The 12,255-nt window shown below is 30.4% G+C and overlaps 1 protein-coding gene across 1 annotated transcript; it reads right to left on the bottom strand.

Annotated features, from left to right (window-relative positions):
• Positions 1–4,224: 4,224 nt before the first annotated feature.
• Positions 4,225–8,870, bottom strand: LOC103313246 (serine protease snake). Its single transcript, XM_008196041.3, has 5 exons — positions 8,762–8,870; positions 8,536–8,690; positions 8,369–8,484; positions 4,641–4,894; positions 4,225–4,583 (listed from the first exon to the last, which is right to left on the bottom strand). Exons 1-5 carry the CDS (start codon positions 8,838–8,840, stop codon positions 4,273–4,275), a joined length of 915 nt encoding a protein of 304 aa, XP_008194263.2. The 5' UTR covers positions 8,841–8,870; the 3' UTR covers positions 4,225–4,272.
• Between the last annotated feature and the right edge of the window lie 3,385 nt (positions 8,871–12,255).

Genomic DNA, 12,255 nt, shown 5'->3' with positions numbered 1-12,255 from the left:
AATTTTAAATATCGTTTGGAATACATACATATCAATAGAAAATATACAAAGACGAGTTTTTGGCATATAAAAAAGTTATGACTTATCTACCATTTAATTTTCAAAAAAAATATTAAATATATTTCAACTTTATAGCTTTGAAAGAATACATAAGTCTAAACCAGTAAAACTCCGTAAAGTTGGCCCCACAAGATAAAATTTTCATTATTACGAAAACATTTTTTAAAAGTGCTCTGTAAGTGCTGACGAATGCTGTAAATTAAAAACCATTAAAGACCATTAAAGACCATTCTTGCCATTTGAATAAATAATATTATTTAAAACAAGGTAACATCTATTAATAAAAATCATTGATTTGATCACCTTGTATTATACTCGCGTAACGAATCGATCAGAGAGTGACAATAAAAAAAAAATAACGAATTATTAACCACTAATTGACGCCTTATTTAACCAACGACTACACACCAAAATACCCGTATTCCAATTATGGATGTCACAATAATCATTTTAATAATGATGTGTCTGTCTCTACCGAAAATTCAAACTTGCCCTATAAAAATAAATCATTTGAAAGAACATTTTAAGCAAGTTAAATCTGCCAGAATAATGATATTACAAAACGAGATAATTGTAACAGATTGGTTGATTATGGAACTCATAAAAGACAACAAAATCACAGTAACTGTTCAAAAAGCCATTCGGAATTTTGAACCATTCAATACCAGCAATTTGACCAGATTTGAGGCACTTGAATTTAACGATACCATCCCTACTCTTCAAACTGACTCAACTTGTGGCCATTTAATTATTGTGAAAAATGAAGAACGATTGTACCAATACTTAAAATCCGACCCTGGATTTTTAATACTAAACCCACGACATTTTTATGCAATTGTTGCAATGGAATTGTTTAAGACAAATGTTTTACGAGAGTTTTGGTCACTTCAAGTATCAAATATTTTGCTACTTGATTGTGACACAAGTTATACTGTTTTACCATTTAATGGGACTACTATTCGGATAAATGCTTACACTCAAAGAAAACTTCTAAGAAATTTTCATAACTATTTCCTCCAAGTTTCAATGCAACCAAAACCACCAACTGCAATTGTTAAATTCCCTAAACCACTTCGTGAGAACCCAATTTATAAAGATTTGGTACCATTTAAGGATTATGCTGGGTTAGATGGGTGTCTTTTAAAGGTATTAACCCAACGATTAAACATGAAATATGTGATTGTTGGTAATGGTCAAAAGTATGGAACAGTACTCAAAAATGGTACCACAACTGGTACTTTGGCATGGATTGCAAGTAATAAAGTGCAAATTAGCACAAATGGGCGTTTTTTGATGACTTATGGTACCAACAAATTGGAATTTACGGTACCATACAGTTCGGATCAGGTTTGCGCTGTGGTACCTAAAGCACTAAAAATCCCTAAAATAATTATGTTGGCAAAAAGTCTAACACCATCATCATGGTTTATGATTTTTCTTATTTATGTCATTTGTGTTTTAATTTATACTTTAATGGGTAGTACTGGAAGTACTTGGACACTGTATGCAATTTTTCATGGATTTCCGGTCAAAATCGTACCAACATCTCGTCAATCATTTTTCCTAACTTCCTGCATGTTGTTCAGTATTATTATCATGACCATAATTGAAGGAAGTTTTTTCAAAACTTTTACAACAACTACCTACTATAAAGACATAAACACGTTAGAAGAACTCGATGAATCAGAATTGCCAATTGCTGAAACTTTCTTCTCTTTTACGAACGATAAATCCAGAATTATGACAAGTCTAAAACGCAAAAAACTTGTTATAAATCGTGATGATATCCTCGAACAAGTGGCTCGCAAGCGCAACATTGCAAAACTTGAGCGGAAAAGGGACATCAAAGTACGACTCAAAACAGAATTTTTGGACGAGGAAGGCGAGAGTCGTTTACATGTAGTTGAGGAGTGCTTTACCACATTTTACATTGGATTCATTGTACCAAAAAACTCGATTTTTTTGCCAACTTTTAATAACGTAATTCGGAGGATCTTTGAAAGCGGGTTGACTCAAAAATGGTACGGCGATGTTGAGTTCAGTATTTTTTTGGAAAAAATTTTTAAACTAGAAAATAACATAAAGCATCATTCGTTCTCTTTTGATAATATTGTGTCAGCTCTTTGTGTGCTTTTTATTGGTCTGTCACTTGCCCTATTGGTATTTTTTTGGGAAGTAACTAAAAAAAGCAAATTACCTTGATTTATGTCTCTCTAATTTATTGTATCATATCAAGGCACAGAAAATAAATGTTTGAGCCGATTTTTTTAGTTTTCTCTTAATGAGATCTGCCTGAAATAAGACATTAAATAGAAATAGAAATAGAAATAGAAATAGAAATAGAAATAGAAATAGAAATAGAAATAGAAATAGAAATAGAAATAGAAATAGAAATAGAAATAGAAATAGAAATAGAAATAGAAATAGAAATAGAAATAGAAATAGAAATAGAAATAGAAATAGAAATAGAAATAGAAATAGAAATAGAAATAGAAATAGAAATAGAAATAGAAATAGAAATAGAAATAGAAATAGAAATAGAAATAGAAATAGAAATAGAAATAGAAATAGAAATAGAAATAGAAATAGAAATAGAAATAGAAATAGAAATAGAAATAGAAATAGAAATAGAAATAGAAATAGAAATAGAAATAGAAATAGAAATAGAAATAGAAATAGAAATAGAAATAGAAATAGAAATAGAAATAGAAACAATTTTTCTTAAGGCATTAGTATAATAAAAAATGCGTTAAAAATTTATGCTTTAAGATAAAATATAATTAATTTGTGACAATTTCTATTTTTTTAAAAATCTTCCATAGAGCCGTATTAAAATTATCAACGAATAAATTATATGTGGTTACTTTTTACCTAACCTTTGTCTTCCTTGGGATTTAATAACAAATATAATGATTCCTGTGTGAATATTATTTTCTAGTTACTGTTAAAATATACTGTTAGCTAACTCACCCTGTAAAATAAAGTCAAAACGTGAATAGACATATCCAGATACATTGTTGTACATAACAAAAAGAAGAAATAATTGGCCGTAGAGGCAAACAAAAGCATGTTGATTACTGAAGACCTCGTCAATTCGAGAATCACGATACGAAATTGATTGAAAAACCAAAGGCCAAGACCAAGCAAAAAAAAAATATAAGAGCTACAACGGGGTAGAATATATTGAACGGAAATAACGAAATAAAGAAGATATAGTGGCGGTCAGCTCGATTTGCGTGTGCGTCATCAATTTCATTTTTTCATTACCAACACAAAGCTATAAAAAATTATCAAAAACAATGCAAATTTAAACAGCTAAGGGCTATCTAAGGGTGGTATCCTTGAACATTAATTTACATGTGCACTTCGACAACACTATCAAGTGTCACGAATTTGTCAAACTGACATTGACAGTAAATTATAGACGTCATCGCATGGTTGTCGAAAGTGTTATCGGTGTTAATCGCAAGTATTTTCTGTTCGTTTATTGTGTTTTGTGATTTGCGTTTCGTTAGGTTTTTGATTCTGCGTTTATTAGTTCTTGTTTTGTGAATCTGTATTTTTTGTAACAACTCATAATTTAAACACTTCGTAACCTCAAAACATATTTGATAGTTTGTCACCGCTATCCCCTGCTATGTAAACGTAGTGACAGAAATGTCAGATGACGCACACGCAAACGGAGCTGAGCTCTACCATAACTAAAACAAGAAGGTAACAATCAAACAAAACAAGTCAAAAGCAAAAAAAGAAAAAAAACAAAATTACATAAATTTGAGCTAAAGAGACATCAAGAAATAGAAATAGTATAGAGACGGAAAGGTAACGTAACAGAAAAAAAGAAAAGAAAGAACTACGAAAATTATAAAATAGAACAAAAGGTGAATGGAAAATTAAAATTACAAATTAATATGTAAAAGAACAAAAAGTAAAAAAAGAAAAAAAAAGGTCAGGTGAAATTACTGGCAAACACTTATTAGGTAAGTGTTCGCTTTCTAAGCATATTCCTTAATTTGCACAACCTAACAATTTTTTCCTTCCTAACTACTTACAGCTTTGCCTAATTTCTTAAATAATAATCAAAAAATACTCTATTAATAAAATGGGTAATTACGTATTTTTAAATGTTTTCTTTTGACTTAAACTCAGATAATAAAACACAACTTTATATCATTATATAATATTATTAAATATTATATAATACATTTATTTTTATTTCCATACAATACTTTCAATCCAAGAAATATAAGCGGAAATTTTTGTATAAATGGCTGGTGCATTAGCAAAACCACAAAATTTCCCAAAGGAAGTAACTCCAATAACACTATACATACAGTATGGTTTTTCTAAAACAATCTGCAATGGACCTCCTGAGTCTCCCTGACAAGTATCTTTGCCTCCTTCCAAATGTCCAGCACACAGCATTGTGTCCTTTATCTGTTCTCGTATTGCTTTCGAGCATCGATTGTTGGGATAAACATTGAGTAATACTTTCATTAAGTTTTTACTCCCGGTTTCCGCATCTAGAAATTGTTGAAAAGTAAGTCAAAAATTAATAACTAGTAAAGAAACAAATTTACCGTACGACAATTTCCCAAACCCTGATGCTAGTGCTTTTCGTCCAGGATTTATATCAGCGGTATTTAAACAAGCAGGTCTTACATGTGGTGTGAATTCTACGGGTTCTTCTAGTTTAATTAAACCTATATCGTTGGCTTTTAGCGGTGGTTTATAGTCTGGATGAGGGATTCTTGCAACAACTACACGTTCTTGCAAATCGGGATCCGGCTCATCTAAATGTGTAGTACCAAAGCGGACAAGTTGAGATGGTCCTCTTGGAAAATACATTTTGTTGAATTCGCAAAAATATAATACGAAATAATAGTATAAAAAATGCCGTAAATAAAATTAAAGCATCGTGAAAAATTAGAAATGAATATTGTTAATACCAAAAAATCAGAATCAGTATTAAAAAGATTAAAAACTGCTAAAGAAAATAAACATAATAAAATTGACAACAAACACTAATTCTTCTTAAGGTGTGAATAAATCCATGTGTCTACAACAGATAAAACTGAAATAATCAACATAATGAGAAACTTAAATAATATATTAAAGTACAGCGTGCTCAAAAACTGGCGCACCAACTCAATGGTGTGTGGTAGAGAACTGGTTACATATAAAGGTAAAAATAGTAAAAAAATTCTTTGTATTAAAGTTATTGATAAATAACGGATTTTAGATAAATGATATGTGGCAACGTTGTCTAATAGTCATGATCGCAATAGAATTTGAGCAACAATAAAAATAAATTATTTTTGAAACGGTTTCCTAGGAAATAATTCTCAGTGTTGACACATCTACACATTGCGATTTTTTGGATGAATTTTATTTTTTTTAAATTAAAAAAATTGCTAAAATCTGATTACCTGGTATGAAACAGGAAAACATAAAAAAATAATGAAAACTAAAGAAGTTAACACAATAAGTTTGTATAGTGGCGGTCAGCTCGGTTTGCGTGTGCGTCATCAATTTAATTTTTTCATTACCAACACAAAACTGTAAAAAAATTATCAAAAACAATGCAAATTTAAACAACTAAGGGGTATCTAAGGGTGGTATCCTTGAACATTAATTTACATATGCACTTCGACAACACCATCAAGTGTCACGAATTTGTCAAACTGACATTGACAGTAAATTATAGACGTCATCGCATGGTTGTCGAAAGTGTTATCGGTGGTAATCGCAAGTATTTTCTGTTCGTTTATTGTGTTTTGTGATTTGCGTTTCGTTAGGTTTTTGATTCTGCGTTTATTAGTTCTTGTTTTGTGAATCTGTATTTTTTGTAACAACTCATAATTTAAACACTTCGTAACCTCAAAAAATATTTGATAGTTTGTCACCGCTATGCCCCTGCTATGTAAACGTAGTGACAGAAATGTCAGATGACGCACACGCAAACGGAGCTGAGCGCTACCATAGCTTCAGATTTTTTAAAATATGACTTTAGGAATTTTTTCAACATTTTTCCCGTAGTCTGCACTTGCTTCTCAATAACGTACCACTGAGTTGGTGCGCCTGTTTTTGAGCACCCTGTATAAGTGGATATTAAGGTTAAAACACGCGCGATTTTTCGAACACGACGGTGTAGCCGGAGTGCTTGAAATAGAGCAAATATTTCAAAGACCAGTTATCCACGAATACGTTATTTTTTTATACTTTTAAATCATAAATACTGGTATTAATATTACAAAAATTGAAAATAATATGAGATCCGTATACCTTTCGTTGTCATGAAATTGATTGTCATTATAATAAAAAAATCATTAAAAAGTTGGCATTTATCTTGGGTTATTTTCTTGGATTATTGATGTTGCGTTTATAGAAGCTGAATTTACGCACGATGCTGCGTCATTACTCATTAGTCATGAGTTTCCAAAAATTAAATAATTATTTTAAACATTTTGTATCTAGTGTTTTGTGACTTTTTCTATCAAAATTAAAAGAGTGTTTTCTTAAATTAAATACACAAAGTTGGAGATACATGTACTTTAAATACAGCAGAACTTCTACAATATAAGGTAAAGTACTTAGCCATCAGTTGTAGGATATGTCTTTTTACACTCTTGTATAAAATTAACAAAGTAAAAGAAAGCATAAATTTGTAGTATATTACATGTTTAAGATTAATTAATATCTTGTGTTAATACTCTCTAAAATATAAAAAAATTAATTTTTACTTTAAATCCGTTATTTATGGGAATGAAATAATCAAGTCATTGGGCTCCAAATATTTTTTAATGCTAGAAGAAAGTTATCTTACGGTTTACGTTTGCGTTTTAAGTTATGTTACGCTCTTAATTTTACATCCTTTTTCTTATACTTACTCGATCAAGTTGATTTAACTGTATTTTATAATATATTTTACAATTTACCGTTTCTAGTTGCTTACCTTTTGTTGTATTATTTTCTTATTTCTGTCGGGTTTACGATTAGGTGTTCTTGCAATCTCTTGTTTGCATTTGTCATATTACATATTATACTTTATAAAAAAATTGGCTATTTCAGCCTGAAACACAAATGTTTTGTAACATTTCGGTCAAAATTTAATAAATTATTGTCTATTTTTAAGCTAGAAACATAAGTTTCAAATTATTTTCTAAATTTTGTGAAAAAACGTCTAAAAACTTCATTTTTTTATTAATTTTACTTTGCAAAAACTAATTCGTTATCTGGTAGCCAATTTTCTACCATATAGAATTGCTAATAATACAGCTAAATATTTTTTTATTAAAATGTGTTTTTTTCGAAACAAATTTTTTGAAGAACATCATTTTTTACATAACTACCCCACTCGAAATAAATGCTATTTATTCCAGGATCAGGCAAGAAATAATTGAAAAATGCTCAAAATATGAAATTTTTGATCAGTTTCCAAAGTCAACAAAGGTTGGATTTGGATCTGAAAGGTTCACATTTCCGCCAAGCTTATTACTTATTTAAAAACTTAACGACAAGATAAGCTATAAGCTTATTCTTCGAGAAACAAAACAAAACAAAGTTATTAAAATTCTGCTAGCTCATTTAAGAGAACTGTTAAAATTTATTCCGTTAAACAAAATTCTTAGCGTTTTCCAAAGCATTCTTTGCAAAAACGCTTTTGTCTTAATTTTAATCAGCATGTAAAATTCGATCATACAACACCGTTGTAATCAGAAACAAAAAGACTTCAAAAATACAAGTATCAAATATGGCGCCCTTAAGAAAAACCAAAGTTTAATGTTGTAACTCTCACATTAAGAACGCTTTGGAAAAGGCAATGCCAGATTTAGATATCTTGTAAAAAAGTGCCTGAAGAATGGCCAACTTAAAAACGTCTAGTGAAAACAATTTTCGCTTAAAAAAATGAAAACTAAAATTAAATCAATAATTCAATAATAATTCAAAATCAAAAAATGACATCAAATTTTTTTTCAGATAATTTATTGTTCAGCATAAAAGTGCCCTGCTTTGTCCTAATTTAAACAATCTCGTATCTTTTATAATAACCGAGATCCCATGGCGGAGCTCGAAAAACGGACATCTTGTATAACTAAGGTTATATTATTTGTTAAGTAAATGTTTTCATACTCTTAAAGAATTTTCTTTTTTCTTTTTTCGTGATATATCGTGTAAATTTGTTTTGGTTAGGAATTATATTTTGTATTTGTAATTACGTTTTGTAATTACACGTTCAACACCATAATATAGTTTTTACCATAAATAAAGTGTAATTCCTTAACCGGAGTAGAACAGCTAAACTTACAATTCTCGACTTTCCAAGCAATGAGCAGCTGTTAAAACATATAATTCACTAATTAAAGTGCCTCCACAATCCCATCCGAGCTGAGAATCTGCTGTTTCCCCATATCCAATCACAGCCTAATTAATTTTATACTTAATTAGAACCTAGCTATTAAAATATAAACTCACCATGTGAGGAAATTCTTTTTCGGTTGCAGCTGTTCCGCCTATTATTAAAGGCACTGACACGATTCCACATTCGGATACATTATTTGTTTTGGCGTTTAGAGACAGCACTGGACTGATAGTTTGAACATAAACTGCTTTTGCATATTCCTCACATTCTTATTAAAACAATAAACAAATGTTAAATAGAGTAAAGATGTACCTAACATTGCTAAACTGCTTTACTTACTCGTGGATGAAATATTACTAGTACAATAATTTATTTTAAAACTTATGAATATTAAGTATAGCAACACGTAGAATTTCATATTTTATCATTGATTGTTAAAACAATGAAAATACATTTTGTGTGGGATTGTTAATTGAGAGATAAAGCATCACCGCTTCAGTGGAACAAATGTGTTATTGAAACGTTTTATTAATTATTAATTGTTAAAGTTTTAATATTGGATGACGTCGCAATGAGTACAGTTGGCGAAATTTTTGAGTCACTATAGTGCAGATAGTTTTCTTCCTAATGGTTAATGCTAGAAATTTTACAAATGTTCTACTTTTTTTTTGTTATACTTTTGGTGAAGCTCTTTGAAAAATCTGTATATACAGGATTAAAAATAACACTGTTTTGTAATTTGCCGCCATTTTGATGCTGTAATAAGCATATTAAAGCACGCAATGTCATCAGCTGCGAAGTTATAATAGTCATTATTTGATGTAACATTTAAGGGGATTCTACAATTTGCGCGTTTTTCGTCGGAAAACTAACACTTACCTATTCGATATATTTTTACAAAAAAAATATATACGATACAACTCATTACGATTAAAGGTCTTTGTACAAAAAATGCTTTGAAATTTTTTTAGATTTCGCAAAAAAAATGAAAATACAGAAAAAATTGTTCATCTTCGTAATGACACTTTACTTTTAAAGTTATTTATTTTTACAAAAGAAAATAATCAAGGGACTTAATTTAAGGTGTCCTGAATATGATATTAAAATTTGAAGTTTGTTAGTTAATTACAGGTCCTGTACTTTTGTGAAAAAATTTTGCTGTAAAGATGATCGGATCTCTATCCTTCTAGTCTTGTCTTACTTCACGTCCACACGTGTGCCATCCAGTGCATGTGTGAGTGAATGATTTCGAGAAATACTCAATATTGGCATTTTTTATTTAATTTAAAGTTGTATCTGAACATCAATAAAAATCTAAAAGTTTGTTTCTGAATTTTTGGAAATTTTCCCTTCTCTCACAATTATGCATGCATTCCCTGGAAAGAGTGTCTCTGAGCGTTATCACCGCCTTTAGTGGTGTTTTGTATATCGAAAAATACAATGCAAAATGGGTAATAAAAAACTATTGCGACTGTCTGATAGTCGTAAAAGCAAAAGATTATTAACTTAGAGAAGGTAATAACCACAATTTTTTAAGTAGATAGTATGTAGGCAGCTTAGGTAAATCAAAAGAAGCGCACAAAATTCGTATTCCTCAAATTGTAGCATATTTAAAAAACTCTGGGTCCAGTACAGAACAACTTTTTTAGTTATTCCCACAAACATATTACCTAATAGTAATGATTAATAGGTGGATAATAAACCCCTTGTTTCAACACCTGATGCTTGCATATTGCAATCACTAATATCCATACGCAATCTTCATTAAAATATTTTTTGTTCTTTCGCTTTGTTTATAAGCGGAAACTCATCAAAAATTGTGAAGTGTACTCAACCAGGGCTCCTAGAAGTTGTTCTGTCAATACCCACAATTATATTTATGTCTAAAAAAAAAATTACACAAATGTTTAAAAATATTTCAACTTTAGGTTGGCAGGAATTAAATTCGCGACCGTATTTTTGCCAATTTCACAAATTTCAAGTGGCGTTCTTGTAAGACTACCTTCGTGGTCTTCCATACTCGTGTTTTTTGACAGAATTTGGATAAAATTAAAACTAACATTTTGAATAAATAAAACAAAGGTTAAAAACCCGAACCTTTATTTGAAGCACTACGCGTTTCAACCACAAAGTGGTCATCCTCAGGTAAGAATATAAACTAATTTAATTCTTACAATGTTCTGCCTTATATACTGTCTTATACGCGGAAATCGGGTCAGTTTATTACTACGTAATATTCCATAATAAAAATTATATTTCGAAAAGAGGTCTCGGTTGCGATGTGTTTCCTAAGTATAACACTAAAACGTCATCGATACCTACTGTCGACTCAGCATCTCAAAACATAATAAAAAAGCGGAATATTAGGGAGTCGAGTTTTTAACAATGGTTTTTAGTTCTGCTTAGTGCTGATTAGTGCTGTTATGTCGTTGTTGTTTTGTGATACCAAGTGTGACATGTGCCTCATAAGGAATATGACGGCCCCACAAATGTAAGTACGTATTTCTATTCCATCTAATCATTTTTGTAAACAAACCTTTGATACAAAACCACCCACATGACTTTTAATCCCACCCTGTGACATATGGTGAAGGCGCCGTTGTGACAATACTAATTTTGCCGACTTTTACTTTTTCTACCCCTGACTAATGAGTAGAGGGGAGAAAAGGGATGGGGCAGTTGTCTGAATTCATAAGCCTATTTATATTCTTAAAATTTTTATGATTCTCGAAAGCGTCAAGAAATTTACATTTATTAACTACTCTAAGAATTTTTAAGTTAGTGCAATCAATTCTATGGTCTTTTTCAAATATATGTTGGGCAACACTTGATTTTTCAAATCTGTTGAATTTTAAATGTGCTAAATATTTTTTAAATCTAATGTTAATTGATCGACGTGTCTGTCCAATATATTTTTGTTCACAATCTTTACAATTTATTTCATAAATCCCCGATTTTTCCAAAAGTCCAACTTTATCTTTTGGATTTCCGAGAAAACTCTTGAGACTTGTGCTCGAGTTGTAGGCAACTCGCAAGTCAAGATTTTTGAAAATTTTACTCAAACCTCTTGTGATTGAGGGATTGTAAAGTAAAGTTATAAAATTTGTTTTCTCGGGTGTGTTTGTAAATCTAATTTTTACTTTCAAAATTGAGACATTATTGGCACAAAAATCGTCGATTAAAAACACAATTTTTGTTTAAAAACGGCAAGAAGGGGCAAATTACAAAAAATAGTACCAAAACCCCGTTTTATAAGACCTTAAAGCACTTCTTTCAAATAACTCTTGGCTAACGCCACGAAATTGAAATTGAATTCATGCTTCAACACTGATCTTATGAAACTTGTTTTTTAATATACCATTATTTCATATATTTTTACTTAAATTCAATAAAACTTAAAATAAATGTTGCAAAAAATTCTTACCTTTGAAAATTTGATATCCTTTGATGCTACTGCTATTTTAAATCGAGGTAAGAAATGGTCTGGGAGCTAATAAATTAAACTAGGAACAACATCCAATTATAAAAAAAATTTTTGTTGATTATTTATTTTGAGCATTGAGCATTTGCACGTCCTCGTGGACAGTGACCCTTCGACCATATATCGTATAGACTGGGCAAATTGAGATTCGTTTTGTAGCCAACATGTGCAGGTTGGGCTAGGGGAAATGAGGCTTGGTACGCAAATTTGACCCTTAGGTACCCCTTCTCTGATTGGTTCAATCAAAATATTTTCAAGTGTTTTGTTAATATTCGTCAAACTTCGTGCTTCGCGATTGTGATTAAAGGGAAAAATTGTGAATTTTGGGTTTAAATTTACTTGTGAATGGGTA

The sequence above is a fragment of the Tribolium castaneum genome, chromosome 4 (genome assembly GCF_031307605.1).
Source record: "Tribolium castaneum strain GA2 chromosome 4, icTriCast1.1, whole genome shotgun sequence".
Taxonomy (NCBI): domain Eukaryota; kingdom Metazoa; phylum Arthropoda; class Insecta; order Coleoptera; family Tenebrionidae; genus Tribolium; species Tribolium castaneum.
Note: the sequence above shows the minus strand (reverse complement) of the source record. Positions and strands in the feature narration are given on the sequence as shown.